Raw genomic sequence first — 24,454 nt, 5'->3', positions numbered from 1 at the left:
ATACATGAGACTAAATGGGCAGCTTCTGTCTGGAGGTGAGATGAGAAGGTAGAGAGGGTTAGGAGCTGGTTGAACGGACACGGGAAATCAGAGGTGGAAAGGAGTGTGCTGTCACAGTATAGGGAGAGCAATTAGGGTCACATAACAATGTATGTATAAATTTTTGCATGAGAGACTAACTTGAATTGTAAACTTTCACTTAAACTACAACAATTAAAAAAAAAAGATTACAGCCTAGAAAACCCTATGGGGCAGTTCTACTCTGTCACATGGGGTCGCTATGAGTCGAAAATTGACTTGATGGCACCCAACACCAACAACAATCCCTGTATCCTTCAGGTTTTAATGGTAACACTAATCTCTTCCATGTTCCCCACCCCAGCACCCCTCAGGATGCAATCGTGTTTTTGATTTATTTTATTGGTAAGGGGGGCAGTTTCAAATTTCCACTTTGCCTTCCCCACTGACAAAGCAGGGATTACTCCAACTGCCAACTATATCAATTCCAGTTACATGTGGGGACTGAGGAAATGACCACTGGAAGGGTTTGTGGACCTAGTGACCCCACTGAGTCGTATTCTAGCCAGGACTCCGTTTATTACCTGGCCCCATATGGTCTTAACTCTCAGGGTGATGGGACGTGATGATGCTTTGGGTCTTTGGGTAGCAATATCAGCTCGGAACTTGTGTCCTGACAATGCCTAGTTTTTCTCCTTTTTTCTGAGTAAATGGTCATAGGTACCTTTGCAGGAGGATTGGGGAAATCAAAATAGTGTGCATTTGCCATGATCCAGGGTCCTTCCTCATAGGACACCTCTTTAGTCAATGGGTTCTGGATCCGAAAATCAGCTCAGATCTAGGAATTGACAAGGAATGTTAATGTTTTATTGGGGTAACCACCTCAGCCTCCTAGTCCTCCATTCTTACCGTTTTTCTTACAGATGCTTTGCTGCACCCTTGTTGGCTACCCTGAGGGACACCATGCTCTGTTAAGCGTCTCCACAGCTCCCTGTGGGTCAAGCCCCCATGGGCTTCTTCAGCTTGCTAGTCATTGTGATTGTAACCACATTGCACAAGCACATTGGGGTGATTGTAGTGGCAGTTAAGTGCTGCCACCTGGTCTGTAGTATATCGAGGAGGGCAGGGCCATTATCCCTGTGGGTGCTATTGTTTGATGTTCTGACCTGCAGAGGACAGTCACTTCTCACTGAGCTGGGACCCCTCACCAGCACACTTCTGATGGCCTTGGTGAAGGGGATGTCCTCTGAGCCCTCCCATGAAACATAATCTAGCGGGTTTTGTGGCCTAACATAATATACCCATCCCAGCTTGCCCACTCCCCTCAGCCTCTTTACTCTTTCCTCTACCTTCCTCTGCCCTTTCTACTTCAGTGAGCAGTAATGGCCACTGCTCACTGAAGTGGGAAAGCCAACTAGGGACTTTCCACTTCAATGAGCAGTGGCCATTACTTTTTCCAGACTTCTAGGAGCCACCCTATCTGCAAGTTTGCCCCATCCCCTGGAGTCCTTGCCAGGGTGTTAAGTCACGTGGCCCAAGAACATGCCTCTAAGTCAGTGATTCTTGCTTACCTAGCCTCACATTCTGGCCCCTCAATTAAGCACCCTCAAAATCCTACCCAGGGCCCTGCTGGTACATGCCAGGTCATCCTTGCTGCTCCTTCTGTGGACAGTATTCTCTCTTACTAGGTCTAGCCAGGTTGCACAGGGATTTAACCCCAGCTTTTGGCCTGGCAGCCAGAGAGAGATGGGGGAGGATGGACACCTGGTGCCTCATGGGGGAGAGGCCTCTGCAGCATCTTCCAGCAAGCAGGAGTGCCAGCTTTTATTAGGGAGGGGTGAGCCATCTCTACAGTCTGTAAGAGCTTAGGGGGTCTACAGAGCCAGCATTCTCAGGACCATCCATCCAGATGTCCCCATCCTGTTTTTAGGGTCCCAGGTTTTTCCATCTAGGCTCTGGTCTTAGCATAACAGACCCGCCTTGGCTGAGCATTCAGATGTGCTTCTCCACTGTATCTGCTCTGCCACCGTAGGTGAGCAGGCCTCTTCGTAGTCTATCACCGAGGCCCTCTGGCTCTCACACTTAGCCATCCATTGCTGGTTAAGAGCCTTACTCTCGTTATCCCTCTGCAGGGCATCAATACTACTGAGCAGTCAGCAGCCCACTCCCTGTCCTTGTAGGCATTGTCCCTCTCCTGCCTTTCAAATGTCTGAATCTGCGTGCCTGCAGCTGTGTTTCCCTCCACCAGGGTGTCTCCCCAGGTTAGCACCACTAAAGTCTTCAGCAGTTGGATGTCACCCTTGCCAGGTAGTTATCTGTGCCCCACCTATCTCTCAGGATGGCATCCTCTTCTCCCACCCATCCCAATTCTCCATCTTTCCGTCTGTTTTCTCAGACCACTCTTAGTACCACTTGCATTAGTGCAGCTCTTCAGAGAAGTAGGTGCTAAGGTGGGATTAGACATGCAAGAGATTTATTGGGAGAATACCTGTAAGGAAAAGAGAGGATGGAGTCGGAGGAAGCAGGGGAGCTGTTAGACAGCAGTGCAGGTCTAGCCCCTTGGAGGAGAGAGGGAGGAAGGAGGGTTGGGTGAGAAGAGTCTCAGGATCTGAGAAAGCTTTGACCAGGCCACGGGAGCCCTCGAGCCAAAGTCACCTTCAGAGAAGTCCTGCATCTCTGGGATAACGGCCTGCTTCAGTATCCGTGCCCCACTCGGACATCGGCTAAGAGTGGCCCTTGGGAAGTGTGGCCTCTGCACAAACATGGGGATGAACTCAGCATTGTGCCGGGCCTTTCTCGGTGGCAGGAAGTCTGAGTGGTACATTTCCATGGCCCCTGCAAGGTGTCGTTTGTCTTCTGATTCATGTGTTTGTTTTCCTTGTTTTGGGGTGGTTTTTAAGAGTTGAAGGGCAGAACTGTCTTTGTTCTGCCATCTTAAAACAAAGCCCGGTTAAGTTTTGGAAAGATGACTCTGTATTTTGGAGGCTGATTGGAGAGAGGCCGTGGGCGTGGGGAGAGCTCTGAGGTACTTCTGTGGTATCTTTAACCCTCTCCCCACTGGTAAACATTGAGGGGTGAGGCCCCTCTTCCTTCACACAGGCAGTGCCTTGCACGCGCACCATGAGGGGCAGCTGTACACATTGTAGACATCCTAGATCCATATCTCATTATCACGGTTTCTCAGCAGATGGCAGTAAAGAGTGTTGTTCCAACAGAATCGGTATAGTATGACAATTTTCTGACAGATAGAAGTGTCTGGAGATGGGGTATTTTGCTAGCAGGCTGCCCTGTGGAAGGAGTTACCACTGTTGCCATTGTTGGAGTGGTGTTGCACCAACTACCCTTGTTCATGTGGTTGTGCTATTACTTCTAGACCAGGTTGCATTTCAGGGTCTGCTGGGTATTGCAGATTTTAAAAACTTACCCCCAAGTAGCATCTGGAGCAGCCATCTAAGATACTCCACTGGTTTCACCCCTTCAGAAGCAAGGGAGAATGTAGAGAACAGGATACAAGGAAAAGATTAGTCCAAAGGACTAACGGACCACGGCTACCAAGGCCTCCATCAGACTGAGTACAGCTAGATGGTGCCTGGCTACCACCACTGACTGCTCTGACCAGGATTACAACAGAGGGTCCTGGACAGAGCTGGAGAAGGATGTAGAACAAAATTCTAACACACAAAAAAAGACCAGGTTTACTGGCCTAACAGAGACTGGAGAAACCCCAAGAGTATGGCCCCAGGACACCCTTTTAGCTCAGTGGTGAGGTCACTCCCGAGGTTCACCATTCAGCCAGGAATTGGACAGCCCCATAAAACAAAATGGGACTAATGAGGCACAGCAGTCCAGGGACAAGGACTAGAAGGCAGGAAGAGACAGGAAAGCTGGTGATAGGGAACCCAAGTTTGAGAAGGGACAGTGTTGACATGTCATGGGGTTGTTAACCATTGTCATAGGGCAATATGTGAACTGTTTAATGAGAAACTATTTGTTCTGTAAACCTTCATCTAAAGTACAAAAACAAATAGAATTATCTATGTGAGATCAAATTGACAACAGCAACTCCAAAGGTTTGATGGGAAGCCTAGGGGGCAGTGAGTTGAAGATAATGGTGATGGAATGATTTGGAAAACGATAGTGAGAATAGCAGCACAACTGGAAAAATGTAGTAGATGTCACTGAATTGTACCTGTAGAAACTTTTGACATGGTGCAACTTTGGCTATGTTTATTTTCACCAAAAAAAAGGTCCTCCAAGGTCAAGAAGGGAGAGTGTTGATATGCGGGGTTGTTAATCAATGTCATAAAACAATATGCGTACTGACTGTGTAATGAGAAACTATTTGTTCTGTAAACCTTTGCCTAAAGTACAATAAAAAGAAAATTAAAAAAAAAATTCATCCCCCCCACCAAATAACATGTGAGGAAGGGCCTGTTTCTCTCACCCACCACATTGGGTGCCTCCGTCCTCCCAAATCTGCCACAGGCCCAACTGAAAGTGGTGCTTGTGATTGTGTGTGTGTGTGCATGTGGTATGTACTGTGGAGTATGAGTGTGTGCATGTGTGTGGTATGTATTATGGGCCGTGTGTGTGTACGTGCGTGTATGTTTGGGCACGTGTGCATGTATGTGTGCATGTATGTGGGGAGGAGTTGAACATCATTTTACATTAGCAATTTGTAGTTCTTTCTACCCATTTTTGCCAGATTCCTTGGTTTTAAAAAAGGAAGCTAGAAACAAATCACTTCATCTTGTATTACCTACTTTACCAGCTCCTAAGAGAGAGGAGCCCCTAGTTTGAGTTTATTAATTTAAACCATTTCTTCCTAGGATTTGAAGCCTAGCAACATCGTAGTAAAATCAGACTGCACCCTTAAGATCCTTGATTTTGGTCTGGCCCGGACAGCATGCACTAACTTCATGATGACCCCCTATGTGGTAACAAGGTATTACCGAGCCCCCGAAGTCATCCTGGGCATGGGATACAAAGAGAATGGTGAGTACTGACCGAGCTGCATGAAGCGAATGGCGTTTTTAAGAGTGCAGTTGGTCATCATCAGATTTTTTCTCTTTCCTTTGTACTATATGAAATACAGTGTGGGAACTGTATTATATACATAGATTATCATAGCCCATAGACAAGAAATAATTAACTTTGTATTCCTATTGGTTAAAATAATTCATGTTAAAAAATTCACTTTTGAAATTAGTATTTTTGAACATTGTATAAAAGTGTAACATACATATAGAAAAGCACACAGGTTTATTTAAATGCTTGGTAGCTTGTGCTCCCACTTGGAGAAGCAAACCTCTGTGGGCTTCTTGATGGTTCCCTGAGATGAGAGAAAATCAGGTCCCCTGTTAACTTCTCCCCACCCTAGCAGGGGCAATTAAAATAGTTCTCTACCTGTGCAGTCAGAGGCATGGGGTACAGCTGGGGCCCAGCAGAAGAAGATAGGCCCCACGGAATTCAGGGCCTCCCCTTGAGCCCTGGAGTGCACTGCAGCTCAGCAGTGACCACTCAGAAGAGAGTCAGCACTCCCCAAATGCTGCCGTCAGCGAGCTGGTGACAGTGAATGGTTTTGGACTTCTTTTGGGAGGAGGTTTGGGGAAGAGACATGTGGGACATCAGGCTCGTTTTTAATCCCCTGATATTTGGTAGTGGACATCTGGTCTGTCGGGTGCATCATGGCAGAAATGGTCCTCCATAAAGTCCTGTTCCCGGGAAGAGACTGTATCCTTCACAGGGAGTCACCATGCATAGAGGCTGGTGGGGGAGCAGGGGCAGGGCTAGGGCTTTATGGGCACTGCTTGTTTCTTGGTTTTTTGTTGTTTGTTTGTTTGTTTGTTTAAAGCTGTAAAGTATTGGAATCTTTGGCACTAAAACCCCAGATTGCTGCAAACTGAAGATTAAAAATAGAGGTCAGCAATCGTTCATATTGTGTGAAAAGTCCACCCTTAGCTAGCAATTTATTTTTCCATATTTGTGTGTTTAGTACACTGTTAGAATTCCTTTTTTTCACCTTTGTTTTGTTCATGCACTTCATAATTTTTCATTTCATTTTATTTTCAGTTGATATCTGGTCAGTGGGTTGCATCATGGGAGAACTGGTGAAAGGTTGTGTGATATTCCAAGGCACTGATCGTATCCTTCCCCGGGATCTTGAACCCCAGCCATGTTTTCCATAAATGCCAGAGGCAGAATGATTCTAACTACTTATATGAATGCGCAAAGGGAAAATGTCATCATTCTAAACTGGGTTCTAATTGGGTCTTTGTTATGTTTGTTAAATTAGTGTCATAAGCCAAATGGTTCAATTTTATATTTTCTTTTTTATTTGACTACATATGATGATTTTATTGAGGCTTAGAGTTAAGTTAAACCATTTAAATGAGCTCTTAGTTTTATGAAAACTAGCTGGACGTATATAAGAAATTATTTACTCTTTGGTAGTCTGATATTTAAACAAAAATACAGTTTATTTAATTCATTAAATTAATTTAACTAGGAAAGTTGAGATCTAAATTTAATAGGCCAGTATGTCTGTGTGATTAAATTAATATACTATTTTGTTAGTTGTAAGTATGCATTAAAATATTTTTCCTCGAAGTAAGAACTGAAGCACATTATGTAAGACCTATGTAAAAAGTATTAAATGAAAATTTTGTGAGAAGCTAAATTTTCATATTTGTTATTCTGCTGACATTTAATAGAAATTTATCTATAGGGCTATTTTGTGGCACATCAGAAAAGTCTGAGTAAATATAAAATGCAAAAGGTTAAGTTATACTGTGGTCAGCAAATCATATTAATGTAGTGTAAAGGAGAATAGATGATATAATAGTTATAATAGCTTTCTGTCCTCCAATAGTCATTCTTCCATCTTTAATATTTTTAACCCTAACATGGTTCTTCACATATGCCTTTTTTCATTTGTGTTCTAACTACATAATATTTTCATTAGTCTTTGGTTTTGTTTTTTGTTATAAAAGCTTAAAGTAGTCTCTGTCCATTGGCAGACTGATGGTTGTTTTTAAAGGAAATCAAGCTCTGGAGTCAGTGTTTTGTATGTATTTTGTTAAAGTAATTTTAGTTTTTTATAATTTTATGAGGGCGGTTTTCTTACAGATCCTTCACAACACCAACTTGGAATGAAAAGCTTTTACTCATATCATTTTATCTTTCTTTACATTTTCCTCATCATAAATTTTATAATATATTAAGCGAAATACAGCATTTTATTTTGTTGTAATAAATTTTCTAGCAGTTTTTCATATCCTTATCTCAGATTCACTGTTTCAGGCTGTGAATAAGTAGGTCTTTATTTTGCCTCTAGGAGCCCTGGTGGCACAGTGGTTAAAAGCTAACCAAAAGGTTGGCAGTTTGAATCCACCAGCTGTGTTCCTTGGAAACCTTATGAGACAGTTCTACTCTGTCCTGTAGGGTCACTATGAGTCAGAATTGTCAACAGCAATGGGTTTTTTGGGGGATATTTTGCTAGTAAACTCAATTAAAAAGGGAGAAGTTGGTGTTTTCTAAAGATAAATTATCTAGAAGTGTCTGGTAAACATCTGTTTAGTTTTTCTCAGTTTGCATGCATTTTGTTCCTTTCCTTATTTTGCTAATTAAGAAGTATTTTCTTCAAAAACTACAAAAATGAAAAATGTATTTTTCATTACATCATTAGGTAATAAAAATTCCTCCTTTATATATTGGCAGTTTGCAATGTCATTAATTAATAGTTTTACACGTAAGGTCATCTAATGTTATTCTCAAAAAAAAAAAATCACAGAGATTAACATTGTATTTCAAAGAAAATTTTGCCAGTGTTTTCAGACATTATATTAAAATTCTTGGTGTAGAAAAAGATTCTGGAAACCAGTCTGAGGTTCGTAGAGATTGGCTTTAGATTTGTGACCAGGCGTACAAAAGGAACTCCTGTCCCTACTGTGAGAATGAGAAAGAAAAAGCTTTAGCCAGACCACCTTGAGCCCAACCAAGTTCTGACTCCTCTACATGGTAGCTATGTGTTCTAGGGAAATTCTGGGCCTCTCTGAGCCTTGGTTTCCCTGTTTGTAAATTGAGAGTCCTGTGGTCTGCCCCTCAGGGCTGTGGGGTTTTCTGACAGTGGTATATGTAGATACGCAACCCAGAAGGTCATCCAAGCATGTTGGGGTTATTTTTCTCCTTCCTACCTCCTCTTTAGTCTGTAAAAATGACCCTTTACTCATTACTTCAGCAGATACTGATTGAGCACCTTCTAGGCTCCTCGTCTAACTTCGTTTTAAGAGAATCCCTCAGCTGCTGTATTGAGGGTTGCCATCTAGGGCAAGAGTAGTAGCAGGGGGCAGTGCAGAGCTGTTGTGGTTTTCCAGCTGAGGTGGAGAGGCCCACCCAGGTGGTAGCACTGAAGGTGATGAGAAGGGGTTGACTCTGCATCTGTGTTGCAGATAGAACCTTCACAGAGCCATGTTAGGAAAACTGAGAGTGGAGTTCAGGAGAGAGGTTGTTGTTCTGTCAATGGGATTTGAAACCTTGGGACTGGTAGTGAATGTTTGTGGAGAAAGAAGAGAAACGAACCAAGGATGGAGCCCCCTGGGGTGGTGGAGGGAGAAGGAACAGGGGGAGGAAATTGAGAATCATTTTTAGTGATGCAGGTGGGCCAAGAGAGCAAGGTGCCCTGGGGCCCACGAGATGAAAGATACACGCAGTCACATTTGTTGACAAGTCAAAAAAAGATACAGGCTGAGAACTGACCATTGGATTTAGTGATGTGAAGGTGACTGGCAGTTTTCATGGAATGGCAGGGGAGACAGTACAGTACGAGTATGTTTAAGAGAGAAATGGGAGGCAAGGAATTAGAGATACAAGTATAGGCAACTCTTTAAAAGGAGTTTCACTGCAAACCGAGAGGAAGAAATAGGGGGAAATGGAGTCAAAAGAGAGCAGTGGCTGTGTTAGCATGAGAGAAGACATCATGTTTGAATGGTGATGTGAATGCTCCGGTGGAGAGCAAAATGTTCATGGTGTAGGAGCAAGAAGGCACTGTGGGAGCATTGTCCTCTAGTGGGCCAGAGGACAAGCAGGGCTTGCTTAGCTGGGACCCAGGTGGTCCCTCGGTGGTCAATGGTATACAGCTGCTGGGTGGGAGAGACTCCTGGGGGTCTGCAGACGTTCTCATCAGATGGGTTCAGTTTTTGCAGAGAAGAGTGAGGATGGGGGAAAGCTGTAGGAAGTATAAGGAGAGAAGGAAAAGGGTGAAATTGTTTTTACATTTTGGCTAAATGAAAAAAAAAAAAACCCACTGCCATCAAGTCAGTTCAGACTCATAGCGACCCTGTAGGGCAGAGTAGAACTGTCCCATAGGGTTTCCAAGGCCGTAAACCTTTACGGAAGCAGACTGCCACATCTTTCTCCTCCTTTGGCTAATGAATACGTAAGAAAATTAAGGCGTAATTCTGGTTCAGCAGTATGCATGAAACACAGGAGTTAAGGAGATGCCCTAGTGATTCAAATGTCTGAAACCCATTTCCCGAGCAGGTTTGCAGAAACAACCTTTTGGAAGAACTAAGCTCGTGTATCTGTTCCCTCGGTTATTTCACAGGGATGCAGTTTCATTTTTCTAAGACATGGCTCAACTGATCACTCTTCTTAAAGTTGCCATTTACATGATTTTTTTTTCCCTTGGCTTGTATCCTCTTGTACAGTTGTTTACAGTTTCAAAATCACTGTTCCACACATGTTATCTGAAGCCTGACAGCCACACAGTGAAATGGGCTGCGCTGGTATTGTCTATGTTTACAAGTAAGGAAGTTGTGACCCAAGGGAAATTGACTTCCCTAACACCTTTTGAGTGTTTAGTGGCACAATTGAGACTAAAACCCAGGTCGTATATTTTGAGAGAAGATAAAATGCATTACCTAGGTATTGCAGTGATGGTTGCTGTTAATACCAAGTAAAACAGAATGAAGAAGTCCCTGAGTGGCACAAATGATTAAGTGCTCAACCACTAGCTGAAAAGTTGGCAGTTCAAACCCACCCAGAGGTGCCTCAGAGGACAGGCCTGGTGATCTGCTTCCAAAAGATCACAACCTTGAAAACCATGAGTTGCAATCTACTCATTGGAAACTAACAACAACAAAACAGAATGACATTTCAAAGATGCTATTTCTCAGTCTAAACCCAGCTACAGGGAAGGAATGTGGTCTAGTGGGAAACGAGTAGGCGAAGGGATCAGAAGAGCCCAGGGCTGTGGTCCTGCCTCTGCACTAACCATCTTCATACCTGTCCTGTCCCACTTCACAGGGCCTTGTTTCCCCAGCTACAAAAACTGCAAATTCTATTCCTCACTACTTTGGTACTTATATAATGTTTCTCTAGTTTCATGTTTATCTAATCAGTTGTGTTGTGTTGTTGTTGGGTGCTGCTGTCAAATCGATTCCAACTTATAGCGACCCCATGTGACAGAGTAGAACTGCCCCATAGGGTTTTCTTTGCTGTAATCTTTACGGAAATTGATCACCAGGTCTTTCTCCTGGAGAGCCGCTGGGTAGGTTCGAAGCACCAACCTTTAGGTTAGTAGCCAAGCACTTAAGTATTCTTTAATCACAAGATAACTTTATTTTGATCTAGAGTGGAAAGATTTGTAGACCTCAGTATGTTGATTGTAATAAACTGTGATCATAGTTTACAAAAATGCAGAGTGTAAAAGTTTTTTAAAATAGTCTAAAGTTGGAAACCCAAATTTTATTTGAATATTATTTCAAAATGCTTCTGCTAACCCGGGGGGTGTGGGGTGGGTGGCTGGCCCAGGTAATTACTTGTGATGGATATGAATATAATTTAAGGTTTTCTTTGAGTGATGCTACTTCAAGTAATATGGATATAAAGCATTTCAGTTGTATTTTCCTGAAGAGACCCCTTAGATATTGATCAATGGAATAAAGTTATTGAGCAGCTAGGAACACCATCAGCAGATTTCATGAAGAAACTTCAGCCAACTGTGAGGAATTATGTGGAAAACAGACCAAAGTATCCTGGAGTCAAATTTGAAGAACTTTTTCCAGATTGGATATTCCCATCAGAATCTGAACGAGATAAAATAAAAAGTAAGATATCCTTTATTCTTGTTTTTTTTTTTCCCATAATCCAGGTGAAGCTTTTACGTTTTCATGTTTGCACTCTGAAACCTGTGAATATTGGGAGATAAAATAGTTGAAACTCTCAAAGTTTTTTACTGTCTGGAAGTTTGATAAATGAAGGCATTTTAGAGAGAAAGCTTAGAGAGCTAAAAGTTTTGTCCTCAATAAAATGGCTTAACTGAAGCCTTTGGCAAAAGTAAAAGTGTTCAAATCAGTCTGACTTTTGAATTCAATTAGAATTCAAAAAGCTTTCAGATAAGAAGAACCCTTGAATATAAATTCTAGCCCAGTTGAAGTCAGAAACCATATTTTAGTAGTTGAACAAAAAGTTCATCTCTCATATCCGGCACCTCTACAATAAAAAGATAAATAATCTAATTTAAAAATGGGCAAAGGATACGAACAGACACATCACCAAAGAAGACATTCAGGCACCTAACAGACACATGAGGAAATGCTCTCAATCACTAGCTATTAGAGAAATGCAAATCAAAATTACAATGAGATACCATCTCACACTGACATTACTGGCGTGAATCAAAAAAACAGAAAATAACAGATGTTGGAGAGGTTGCAAGAAGATTGGAATTCTTATGCACTGCTGGTGGGAATGCAAAATAGTACAACCGTTTTGGAAAACCGTATGACGCTTCCTTAAAAAGCTAGAAATAGAAATACCGTACGATCCAAAAATCCTACTCCTAACAATATATCCTAGAGAAATAAGAGCCATCATATGAATAGACATATGCACACCCATGTTCATTGCAGCATTACTCACGATAGCAAAAAGATGGAAACCACCTAAGTGCCCATCAACAGATGAATGGATAAACAAACTATGATACATACACACAATGGAATACTGCACAACAATAAAAAACAATGATGAATCTGTGAAACATCTGACAACATGAATGAATCTGGAGGGCATTATGCTGAGTGAAATAAGTCAATAATAAACAGACAAATATTGTATGAGACCACTATTCTAAAAACACGTGAAAATGTTTCCACACAGAAAGAAACAATCTTTAATGATTTCGAGGGAGGGGAGGAGTCAGGAGAGAAAAACACTTAACTAGTTAGTAGGTAAGTGGTAACTTTGGAGAAGGGTAAGACGGTACACAATACTGGGGAAGTCAGCACACCCTGATGAGGGCAAAGTCATAGAAGCTTCACAGACACGTTCAAACTCCCTGAGGGACCGAGCTATTGGGCCGAGGGCTGGGGACCATGGTCTTGGGGGACATCTAGCTCAGTTGACATAAAATTGTCTATAAAGAAAATGTTCTACATCCAACTGTGGTGAGTAGTGTCTTCTGGGGTCTTTAAAGTCTGCCAGTGGCCATCTAAGATACATCTACTGGTTCCATCCCAGCTGGAGCAAAGGAGAATGAAGAAAACCAAAGACACAAGGGAAAGATTAGTCCAAAGGACTAATGGACCACAACCTTTGCCAGACTGAACCCAGAACAACTAGATGGTGCCAGGTTACCACCACCAACTGCTCTCGGCAGGGATTGCAATAGAGGGTCCCAGATAGAGTGGGAGAAAAAAATGTAGGGCAAAATTCAAATTCACAAAAGAGAAAAAAGACTTGTTGGTCCAACAGAGACTGGAGAAACCCTGAGACTATGGCCCCAGACACCCTTTAACTCAGAACTGAAGTCACTCCTGAGGTTCACACTTCAGCCAAAGATTAGACAGGTTTATAGAGCAAACAGTTAACACACATGAGGAACGTGCTTCGTAGTTCAGTCATGTATGCTAGACTAAATGGGCACACCACCCTAAAAGCAAAGACGATAAGGCAGGAAGGGACAGGAAAACTGGACAAATGGAAACAGGGAACCCGAGGTGGAGAAGGGGAGAGTGTTGACACATCGCAAGGTTGGCAACCAGTGTCACAGAACAATTTGAGTATTAACTGTTTAATGAGAAACTAATTTGCTCTGTAAACTTTCACCTAAAGCACAATTTAAAAAAAAAAAAAAAGTTCCTCTCTCCCAACCCCTTCTCCTATGCCCTTTACTAAAAATGTGATTGCTTAGGGGAAAAAAAAAAATTTTATTTCTACAGACATCGATGGAAACTGCCTTAATCAGAAAAACCCCAATCTCTTCTTTGCCTGTACATGTTGTGAACTTCAGTTACCAAAACCTAAGTGAGCCTCATATTTAACTAAGTTATTGAACTTGTTAGTTTTTTTTCCCAACTACTAGTCTCTAGTTTTTGTTTTTTTTTAAGTGTATATTGTCAACACTTACACAGGCAAAGCAGAGGCATCTGTAAAGTATTTTGTACTGCAGGAATGTGAGATTATCGTGTGGTTTAGAAATTCTGTTTTGAGTTCATTTTGATGTAACATCAAGTAAGGTACCCGCCTGCGCCTCATGCCTGAACTCTGGAGAGCACCACCCAGTTCAGCTCTTGCCCCTTTCCCTGGCCCAGATTTCTGAGTAATGGTCCCTGTCTGGACGCTGGTCTGAGGCTGCCTGAGACCCTCCCTCCTACTCACATTATTCTTCCTACTCTCACAGACTTGGAGACATAAAACCCCATTCGAAAGGAGAAAAAGTGGCTGCTTGACTTTTCTTAAAGCAAAAGGCTCTGTTGATCTTGAGCCTTTCAAAAATTTTTTCAAAGTTAATTTTCTACATTTCCTGATTTGAAAGGTATCTGTTGTCACATTTAGTTTTGTGCTGTGTGATTTCCATTGTTTTCAAATTAAGAGCAGTAGTCTATTAATCTAATATTTGTTTTTCCCCTTAGCAAGTCAAGCCAGAGATTTGTTGTCAAAAATGTTAGTGATCGATCCCGATAAGCGAATCTCTGTAGATGAAGCTTTACGTCACCCGTATATCACTGTGTGGTATGACCCTACTGAGGCAGAAGCAGTAAGTATCTGTTTTGAAAAGGCTTGTATGTAGAAGCAGGGCTTACACTTCCTGGGACCTTCTGTCTGCTCATCCAGAATGGCTAAATAAGGAAACAAGTCCTAGATATAAACGGGCTCCTGATTATAAAGAAGCCACAGGGTGGTCCGTGACCTGGGCCACAGCCCCTTTTGGGGGTACTTACTACTGGGATCAGCATTATACTTCAGGATAGATTTTGAAATGTTCTTTTTGATGAACATGACAGCATTCCTTTTCAATGTACATGCTTGGTAAAGTAGAAGGTCAGCAAAAAAATGGAAGACCCTCAATGAGATGGATTGACACAGTGGCTACAACAGTGGGCTCAAGCATAACAGTGATTGTGAGGATAGCACAGGACCGGGCAACATTTCGTTCTGTTGTACATATGGTCACTGTGAGTTGAAAGCAACTCAGTGACACCTAACAACAGTTATTAGGGCTCTAGCTTAGAGTACCTTAGAGCGAACATGCTTATACAGTGGTGATGCAGTTGTCTTCATTTATGCAAAAGCTGGTGTGTAATAACAATAACCAGAACCAAACCAAACTCATTGCCATCAAGTCGATTCTGACTCATAACGACCCTATAGGACAGAGTAGAACTGCCCTCATAGGGTTTCCAAGGAGCGGCTGGTGATTTCAAACTGCTGACCTTTTGGTTAGCAGCTGATCTCTTAACCACTGTGCCACCAGGGCTCTGTAATAATAATATCAGCCTTTTATTAAGCACCTGTTGTGTACCTGACACTGTGCCAGGGGCTTTGGTTGCGTCATCATCCAGTCTAAAACACCTAATCAGAAAGGTTAAGAGACTTGCTGGAAATCACAAGTTCATTTATCCTTCCCCAAAGGCGTCTGGGCCTCTCCCATTGCCTGTGCCAGACGAGTTCCCCTTCTGAGTTTGGTGCTTAGGTACACTCTTCCATGGAAACGCTGGTGTGAGTGATCTCTAGTTGTAAGCGAAATACTGATAGTGTGACATCCTTACTTTATGCCATCAGTGGAACACACTGTTATGTCTTGGCCTGTGGATTTGACCACCATTGTAAATAGTTCTATGTGAAAATAATCTGATTTACAAACATCTGGTTTATAAGCAGACTTTTGGAGCGATCCATCTCTGAGTTGGGATTAGGTTTGGGGTAAATGTAAACCTGAAATGTACTTTGGGAGAGGATGGTGCTGCCCAGAGCTCCTGGCACAGCGCCAAGTGCACGGTGGCAGTCTAGGACCCGGTCTGTGATGATCAGTTTTCTGATTGCATTTGGGCAGGTATCTTCCAGAGTGTTTCAAAGTCATATAATTATTAAGAGGAACATAATAGCTCTATTTCTTTCGTTAATTTTTTTCTTAATTATTTTGGTTCTGAAACTGATGTGCTATCACATTTATGAAAAAAGTCTTTAATACACCCTATACTGAATGAAGCTAAATCCACGTCATAAGTAGAAGTCTTCTAAGTGATTTTATCTTTGTTTTTGAATGCCTCGTTATTTTTTGAGCTGTTGACTTTACATGTAATTTAATTTTTAGCCACCACCGCAAATTTATGATGCTCAGTTGGAAGAAAGAGAACATGCAATAGAAGAATGGAAAGGTAAAGGCAGTGATTGTTTTGATGCTCATGTATGACATTTCCTGTAATCCCGTAAAGCAGAGGCTTTTAACTTTTTGACAGTGGCCCTTTTAGGGGAGGGGCAGAAGACCCTGCAGCCTACTTTTCCTATCTCTTCCCCTTTTTGAGGAGAAAAAGAATTTGAAGATAGCAGAATTAGAGAGGAGCATGTATGAATAGTGTACTATTTGTTTCAGAAGGGGAAATTAAGGGCTTTTATACATTTTACATTATCAAGTATTGGCAAATTGAACTCAGTAACTGTATCATGATTACCCTGATAAATCAGTTGCCATTGAGTTCACTCCAACTCATGGCAACCCATGTGTTTCAGCATAGAACTGTCCTCCATAGGGTTTTCAGTGACTGATTTTTCGGAAGTAGATCACCAGGCCTTTCTTCCCAGGAGCCTCTAGGTGGCTCAAACCGACAACCTTTCAGTTAGCTACTGAGCACATTAACCATTTGCACCACCCAGGGCCTTGAGTAACCCCAGTCCACAGGCTGCATGTTAACCTATAAAGTTCCCGTGTAAGCAGACATGGAGGAGCCAGGGCTGAGGACCAAGTGAGCTTCTACTTGTATTTTTAAGAAATGTAGTTGTATATATGTTTTAAAATCTAATTTGTGGGAAATTGCAGATCAAAACTATGCATATGGGTGTTATTACCCACTGTAATATTAACCAAATGACCCACAACGGAGTAAACTGGTAATGAAGAGGCTGATTAAAAGGCAAGATTAGTAGCAATTGAGAACCTTGCACTGTGACCAGTGCAAGTCAAAACTGAGGGTCAGTGCACTCATCCCAGGGTACCAGGAGTGCCTCTTACACACGTGTGCACACACTCAGGGTACTGCCAGCAGCCATGCTACATGGCAAGATGTTGCTCTTAGCCCTAGTACCTGCTTGCAAGATCTGGTTTTAGTTCATGATTATTAAAATTTGAGGAACCTCTGATAACTTAGTAGCTAATTAGTTTTTCTTAAAAATGAAAGTTGAGGAAAAGACTTAGGTATTTGGATTCATTTCTACACAGTCAAGAGGGGCTTATAACCCACAAGAGGATGCCAGTTACATCTAGAGAACTACTAGTAATGATGGGGAAAACGTGAGAATGGAGGTGGGAACATCAAGGACTTTAACAATACTCACGCTAGCTCTCCCTCTTTCTTTTTCATTTGTTAAATTGGATTTTTTACTTACTATACTTTTTTAAACATAATACTTTATTGTGGTTTAGGTGAAAGTTTACAGAGCAAATTAGTTTCCCATTCAACAATTTATACACAGATTGTTCTGTGACATTGGTTGCAATCCCACAGCGTGTCAGCACTCTCCCCATTTCCACCTTGGGTTCCTCATTTCTGTTTGCCCAGTTTTGCTGCCCTTTTGGTCTCGTATAGTTGATTGTTCTAAGAAGCATGTTCCTCCCAGATGTTATTGTTCACTTCATAGGCCTGTCTTTTATGTGGCTAAAAGGTGATCTCCAGGAGTAGCTTCAATTCTAAGTTAGAAGGGTATCAATGGGCCACAGTCTCGAGGGTTCTACCAGACCAGTAAGTCTCATCTTTTTTATGAGTTTGTATTTTGTTCTACCTTTTCTCCCACTCTATCTGGTACCTTCTACTGTGATCCTGGTCAGAGCGATCAATGGTGGTAGCCGGGCACCATCTAGTTCTTCTGGTCTCAGGTTAGTGGAGGCTGTGGTTCATGTGGTCCATTAGTCCTCTGGACTAATTGTTTCCTTAAGTCTTTGATTTTCTTCACTTTTCTTTGCCCCAGATGGAAGGAGACCCAGAGCTGGCTGCTCACAAGCTTTTAAGACCCAGTTGCTAATCAACAAAGTAGGATGTAGAACATTGTCTTTATGGACTATTTTATGCCAGTTGACCTAGGTGTCCCCCGATACTGTGGTCGCTAGCCCTCAAGCCCAGTATCTCAGTCCCAGGAGGTGTTTGATTATGGCTAGGAGATTTTCATGACTGTGCCTCTTGTGCACTCTATCACATACACGGGTATATTTGCAGCATGTATAAATATATATCTAGGAATATCTGCTGCCAACCCTATAAATGCACATGGGTGTCCTTGCATACGCTCTCCCACCCTTGTTCAGCTTACATAACTACCTATGTGTCCACTTGTACATTATTGTTTGTTGTTATACTCTCGTTGCAGGATTGTATATTAATAAACCCATTGCCGTCGAATCAATTTTGACTCATAGCGACCCTATAGGACAGAGTAGAACTGCCCCATAGGGTTTCCAGGGAGCAGCTGGTGGATTCAAACTGCCAGCCTTTTAGTTAGCAGCCGTAGCTCACCGTAGCTCTTAACTGCTCTGCCACGAGGGCTCTATATGTAATAGTATTTGCCATTGTTGCCTTTTACTCTTGTATACCTTTCAGTGTCCTCCTTTGCCTTGGTTATGTTGTGCCGACTTCCCCCATGTTGTGTCACTTGACCAAGCATGTGTCACTTGACCAAGGCAAGGTCATGGAAGCTTCATAGATAACATCCAAATTCCCTGAGGGATGGCATTACTGAGCTGAGGGCTGGAGACCATGGTCTCGAGGGACATCTAGCTCAATTGGCATAACATAGTTTATAAAGAAAATATTGTACAGCCTACTTTGGTGAATAGCATCTGGGGTCTTAAAAGCTTATGAACAGCCATCTCACATACTCCACTGGTCCCACCCTGTCTAGAGCAAGGGAGAATGAAGAAAACCAAAGACACAAGGGAAAGATTAGTCCAGAGGACTAATGGACCACAACTACTACAGCCTCCACCAGACTGAGTCCAGCACAACTAGATGGTGCCTGGCTACCACCACTGACTGCTCTGACAGGGATCACAAGAGAGGGTCCCAGACAGAGCTGGAGAAAAATGTAGAACAAAATTCAAACCCACAAAAAAAAACCAGACTTACTGGTCTGACAGAGACTAGAGAAACCCTGAGAGTGTGTCCCCCAGACACCCTTTTAACTCAGTACTGAAGTACTCCTGAGGTTCACCCTTCAGCCAAAGATTAGACAGGCCCATAAAACAAAATGAGATTTAAATGGGCACACCATCCAGGGGCAAGGACGAGAAGGCAGGAGGGACAGGAAAGCTGATGATAGGGAACCCGAGGTCAAGAAGGGGAGAGTGTTGACACCTCGTGGGGTTGGCAACCAGTGTCACAAAACAATATATGTATTAATTGTTTAATGAGAAACTAATTTGCTCTGTAAACCTTCATCTAAAGCACAATTTGAAAAAACAACAAAAAAAAAAAACAAAGTTAGCATGTGTCTACTATCTAGTTATTTTCCCACCTCCTCCTCCACTTTTTAAAACCGCCTACGTTTTTGGCTGTTTGGATGTTTTGGATCCAGGTAGACTGTGTAACTGGATTGACTGTGTGTCACGATTGAAAGTACACAGTGCAGTGCCCTTAGAGTGGCCACAGTTGAGTGGGAAGCAGATTTTACAGATATAAAAAAACTGATGAAGCATTGTAACTTGCGTTTTTATTTGAAGAGCTGATTTACAAAGAAGTAATGGATTGGGAAGAAAGAAGCAAGAATGGCGTTGTAAAAGATCAGCCTTCAGGTTAGTGATTGCTTAATTGTTTGATTGTTCAATATTTTTCTTTCTCTATTCTATTCAAGTTTTATAAATGGCAGCAGTGTGTTAAATGCCAGTTTGACCTGCATGGGATTTGGAAGCCCCTTGTGTGAAATAGTCTCCCTGTTTTTGGTGCCCTGGTGGTCTCACAGTGGCAGCAGCTAACATTTTACTGATGTGCCAGGTTCCAAACTAATTGCATTATAAACACTGTTTCATTTCCACAACAAATGCTGTTAGCTCCATTTACAGATGTGTACATGACTCTCTCTGTACTGGCCCCACCAAGTTAAAAAAGAACAATTAAAGCAAATCTAGGTAAAATGGAGTTTCGTGTCTTTTTAGAAAGTTGGTCATGCAATTCTCCTGTTTTTCTACTTGATTTATCTAGTGACAGAAGCCTGACAAAAACTAGATAACGTTATATTACCCCCTGCCGTCGAGTCAATTCCAACTCGTAGCAACCCTATAAGACAGAGTAGAACTGCCCCATAGGGTTTCCAAGGCTGTTAATCTTTATGGAAGCAGACTGCCACATCTTTCTCCTTCAGAGCAGCTGGTGGGTTTGAACCACCGACCTTTTGATTAGCAGCCGAGCACTTAAACACTGCACCACCAGGGCTCCTTTTTATAATTATAGTATAGGGTTGCTATGACTCCGAATCAACTGCATAGCAAGGGGTTATAATATTAGTGATGTTAACTTTTGTCTGTAGTTGTCTACCCATTTACTAAATAGAGCTCTTAATTATCTTCATTTTCTCACTCCCACTCTTTCTGAAAAACACACACAAGAAAGTGTAGATTACACTACTTACGTCTTATTTTTGAATTTTATTTTCAACATGACCTAAGTGTTAAGTGTCTAGAAATTGTATAACCTCAGTGAGAATTTAGGTGCTTGTTTTTAACTAACCAGATTTCAGACTGCAGACTCTGATCTCTGAGAGCCTAGATAATTTGTTTTTGCTCAGACCAGGCTAAAATATGTATAGTAGGAAATAGAATTTCATTTGCCTTAAAAGATTAAAGTGTCAGTTTCCTGGATTCATAAAACAAAAATAAAATGATCAAGGAGCCACTGAATTTTTCTTCTCTTTGATACACGGTCCTTGTTTTGGAAGCTGTTTTTATTGCAGAAGATTTCTTTGAAGGTTGATGCTTTTTTTCCTTAGACGTGGTGTTTATGATTGTAATTGAAATGTCTGATGAGACTTGAATCTTATTTGGGCTTCCGTCTTTTGTGATACTGGTAGTTGTAGGATAAAGTCAACAATTTTCTTTTGCTGTCTTTTTGAAATCATTAGATATTTCTTGAGTAGTTAACATGATTATGCATGACTACATATATGATGTTTAGCCCTTGGGAAGAAGAGGAGAATATTGTAGAGAAAGAGACAGGACTATTGAGGATTCACGGCCTAAAGAAAAAGTTAAAAATGCACAGCTGACTAACTACTTGTTTATACTAATAATTAGGATTGGGAGACTGCAGAAGGACAGAGCTGAGAAATGGCCTTAAGTCTCAGTGCCTGGAATTGCAGCACTGTGGTACCTCAGATTTTATGATATTTGGTTTTCTTAGCACAGATGCAGCAGTAAGTAGCAACGCTACTCCTTCTCAGTCATCATCTATCAACGACATTTCATCCATGTCCACTGAGCAGACACTGGCCTCAGATACCGACAGCAGCCTCGATGCCTCAACAGGACCCCTGGAAGGTTGTCGATGATAAGTCAGAAATAGCAGACTTATCGTCAGTGAAGGAACTCTCACTTCCATGGGCCTGCAATGCTTCGGAGTTGATGGAACCAAATAGAGGAGCTCCATGTTCTGCATGTAAGAAACACAATGCCTTTCCCTTACTCAGTTCTACTAGATTGCCTGCTTAGATTATAAAACGAAGCAGATTATGTCTGAAGAAAAAAAGTACAAGCCACAGTTTTAGACATTTTGTTCAAGATCATTTCAGGTGAGCAATTAGAATAGATTAATTCTTTTACAGTTGTTTGGTGATAGTAGTGACAATTTCTCATCATCAGTATCTGTTGGGACTTACATGCATGTGACCACAAATGCTTGCTTGATCTTGCCCATCTAGCACTTTGGAAATCGGTATTTAAATGCCAAATAATCTTCCAGGTAGTGCTCCTTCTAGACTTATCTCTTCATCATCTTAAATAATTTGATGTCTGTCCAGAAAAAATAGATTTGTGTGTATTAATTGGCCATCATCATATTATCTTACCCTCTTTTATGGTGTAATCATTTCCTCTCTTTTGTATTTCAGACAAAAAGGAATATCTATTCAATAAATAAAAATATAACTTTTCTTTAATTTGTGATGTTTGGGCTGAGAATTATCACTGCTAAAACCAAGACACATATATGTACTCTTTTTTTTCCCTCTAGATTGTCTTGATTTGGGATGATTTGTAAATTCAGCTTTACCGCATGATAAAATTTTAAGTTTTGTACTGCTGAAGACATGTACACATTTAAAATCCTATCTACTTTACCTTCTTTATTAGGCACATAACACTCCATCTCAATAATATGATGGCAAATAGATTCTTGAATCCTAGAGTAGAATTTTGCAAAATAACCACTGCAGATGATCGCAGCCATTTGCTAAGTGCTGACTCTGAGACAGAGACTGGACTGGGTCCTTTACTTACCTTACATCATTTAAGGCAAAATACATGAGTGGACAAGGCAGCATTTCCCTTTTCTAACACAGCATCATGACTCAGTTTTATTTCTCTTCTGAGAGAAACCAGGTTAGATATAAATTCCCTTTTAGTCCATTTTAGGAAGCAAGGCTGATTTGGAATGCTTGTTTGTCCTTGTTTCCCATTTGTGGAGGCATTTCCTGTCCCTAAGGGAAAGCTGTGAGTGGTCTAGGAAAATTCTTCAGAGGGAGAGGGACGAAGGACCCTGAAGAGTAGTGGTTAACCGTGGACTGTTTTATGATTTAAAACTGCTCACCTGAAATTGATACTTTCAGACTTTTTGATATGTAAATTATTTACAAGTCATGAAGATACTGAGTATTTAAATGTCATTGCAGAAATGGAGTTACAGTGATCACATTTCAGCTACGTGTGCTTATGTTTTTCCTTTGATCTTGCTTTGTTACCGATTCATATCTTGTGTTTAATTATTTTGGACACTATTTGTTCAACATTCTGTAGAATGTATTCTGAGGAGGAATTTTGATAAGAAAGTTTATTGTAAATGTTATCTAAAATATATGATTCTCTCTGTACCAGTTGTATCTTATCGGTTGGTTTTGTCACTGGAAGCTAGAATCCTTGATAAACAAAATTAATATTGAAATGAGAAATAGTTTTATATTGTACCATTAGACACGTTCTAGTAAAAAATGGAAATACTAACTTGGATTGAGGCAGAAACGCCTCTTAGGTGGTTTGGGATTATTTTGGCCTTGGTGGCCTGATGGTATAATTAAGGAAGATATCACTATGCATATATAAACATCTTAGAATGGCCTTCTTTCTAGCATATTTTCTTTTAAAAGACTTTACTAAATCTGTCTTTAAAAGGAAAAACAAAGAAAGGGGAGATTTTTTTAAACTTCATGATCTGCCCTGAAAGCTGTGTAAATGCAGCACCCTGGTTCTGAGGGTACATCAGGGTCCTATTGCCCCAAGACATTCATAAATGGAGTGAAGTGCCCACAGATCGGCTTTCTGCTCACTTGTCCATCTGTTCCGTTCAGTGGGCCTGTTGTCACAGATGAAGCTGTGATGATAGGGACAGGTTTCCTGCCACAACCATCTTCCATCAAGGAGAGGTGAGTGCACCTGGGAAAGGCTACAGGGCTGGAGACAACCTGTCTGCATAGAAATACCTCACCCTGTCCCAGCATTTTCCCTCTTGAGCCTAGAGTTGCCATGGTCCTGGTGCAGCGCAGATGGTTTCAAATTGATCTCCATGGACAAAAGCTGATGTTGGATAAATAATTGAAAAATGTGCTCAACTTTTTCATCTTTTCTATTTTATTTTTGTAATTTATATTGTACACAACCCTGGAAGTAACTATTTTAGACATGTATTTTTATAAACCAGGTAATTTATTATTATCCTGGAGTTTGGGCTAGGTTCGTTTTGTTTATTGGCTTAGTTTTCAGTCACAAAGGAAATGACTGCCTCCTCTGTGTCGGGTCCTGATTTCAAGTGCAAGTTCCAGAGAGCAGACAGAGTCCTAACAGAATATGAGAGCAGTTTAGAAACACTGCTCAAGAGGTGACTCAGCTTTGGTCATGGAGAAGACAGGAAACAGGGCTTAGCTGATGTTCAGAGCCCAGGGCTAGAAGGAGAAAGCCCTCTGCAGGACTCCTGGCTGATACCCAGAAGCGGTAGTTGAGACACTGAATGGGTTCTGGTTTAAGCAGGATTTAATGCTTTGTATATCATGATAACTGTGGATGAGTTTGTCTGGTTGATTTACAATAACTTCTCCAGTATTTCATACTGGTAGTAAATCCAGGCGTGGCCTATCAGATTACATATCTCAAAAGTAACATTGCCTAAGTTTTTATAATAAAATATATTATGTGTGTTTTGATTGGTGAAAATAATACAGACTACATTTTAAAAGAGAAATGTATAGCATGTCCAATTTTTGCGTGTTTTTAAGTGACACTTGACTGTATGTTTTTACATCACCGTCTCTGATTACAGTTGTAAGATGAACACTGGTAGATGTTGGAGTGTCGTGTTTTGAATCAACATTAGCAAGTGTCTTAGTTATCTAGTGCTGCTATAACAGATACACCACGAGTGGATGGCTTTAACAAACAGAAATTTATTTTTTCACAATTTGGGGGGCTAGAAGTCCAAATTCAGGGTGGCAGCTCCAGGGGAAGGCTTTCTGTCTCTGACAGCTCCCAGGGAAGTCCTTGTCTCTTTTAGCCTCTGCTCCTGGCAGTCTTCATGTGGCTTAGCATCTCTATTCCCCCATCTCTGCTTCTCTCGCTTGCTGGTTTAATCTCTTTTATATCTCAAAAGAGATTGATTCAAGATACACCCCACACTAGTCCTGCCTCATTAACATAACAAAGACAACCCATTCCCAAATGGGATTATAACCACAGGCATAGAGTTAGGATTTA

The 24,454-nt window shown here is 41.4% G+C and overlaps 1 protein-coding gene across 3 annotated transcripts in view; it reads left to right on the top strand.

The window, feature by feature from the left end:
* Positions 1–24,140, top strand: part of MAPK9 (mitogen-activated protein kinase 9) — a 69,318-nt gene extending 45,178 nt beyond the window's left edge. The window contains exons 6-14 of one of the 3 annotated variants that reach the window (XM_023741454.1): positions 4,848–5,013; positions 5,680–5,751; positions 5,910–5,939; positions 6,091–6,162; positions 10,944–11,126; positions 13,935–14,059; positions 15,617–15,680; positions 19,229–19,300; positions 20,906–24,140. In XM_023741454.1, the coding sequence (XP_023597222.1) occupies positions 4,848–5,013; positions 5,680–5,751; positions 5,910–5,939; positions 6,091–6,162; positions 10,944–11,126; positions 13,935–14,059; positions 15,617–15,680; positions 19,229–19,300; positions 20,906–21,048 (927 nt within the window). In that variant the 3' untranslated portion in view covers positions 21,049–24,140. Of the gene's footprint in view, positions 1–4,847; positions 5,014–5,679; positions 5,752–5,909; positions 5,940–6,090; positions 6,163–10,943; positions 11,127–13,934; positions 14,060–15,616; positions 15,681–19,228; positions 19,301–20,900 lie in introns of all 3 variants that reach the window. The other 2 variants (XM_012558696.2, XM_004387162.2) reach the window with 2 other exon arrangements.
* Positions 24,141–24,454: the final 314 nt, after the last annotated feature.

Source organism: Trichechus manatus, unplaced genomic scaffold (genome assembly GCF_000243295.1).
Source record: "Trichechus manatus latirostris isolate Lorelei unplaced genomic scaffold, TriManLat1.0 scaffold00181, whole genome shotgun sequence".
NCBI classification, from domain to species: domain Eukaryota; kingdom Metazoa; phylum Chordata; class Mammalia; order Sirenia; family Trichechidae; genus Trichechus; species Trichechus manatus.
The sequence above is the reverse complement of the archived record's forward strand: the minus strand, read 5'-3'. Positions and strand labels throughout refer to the sequence as shown.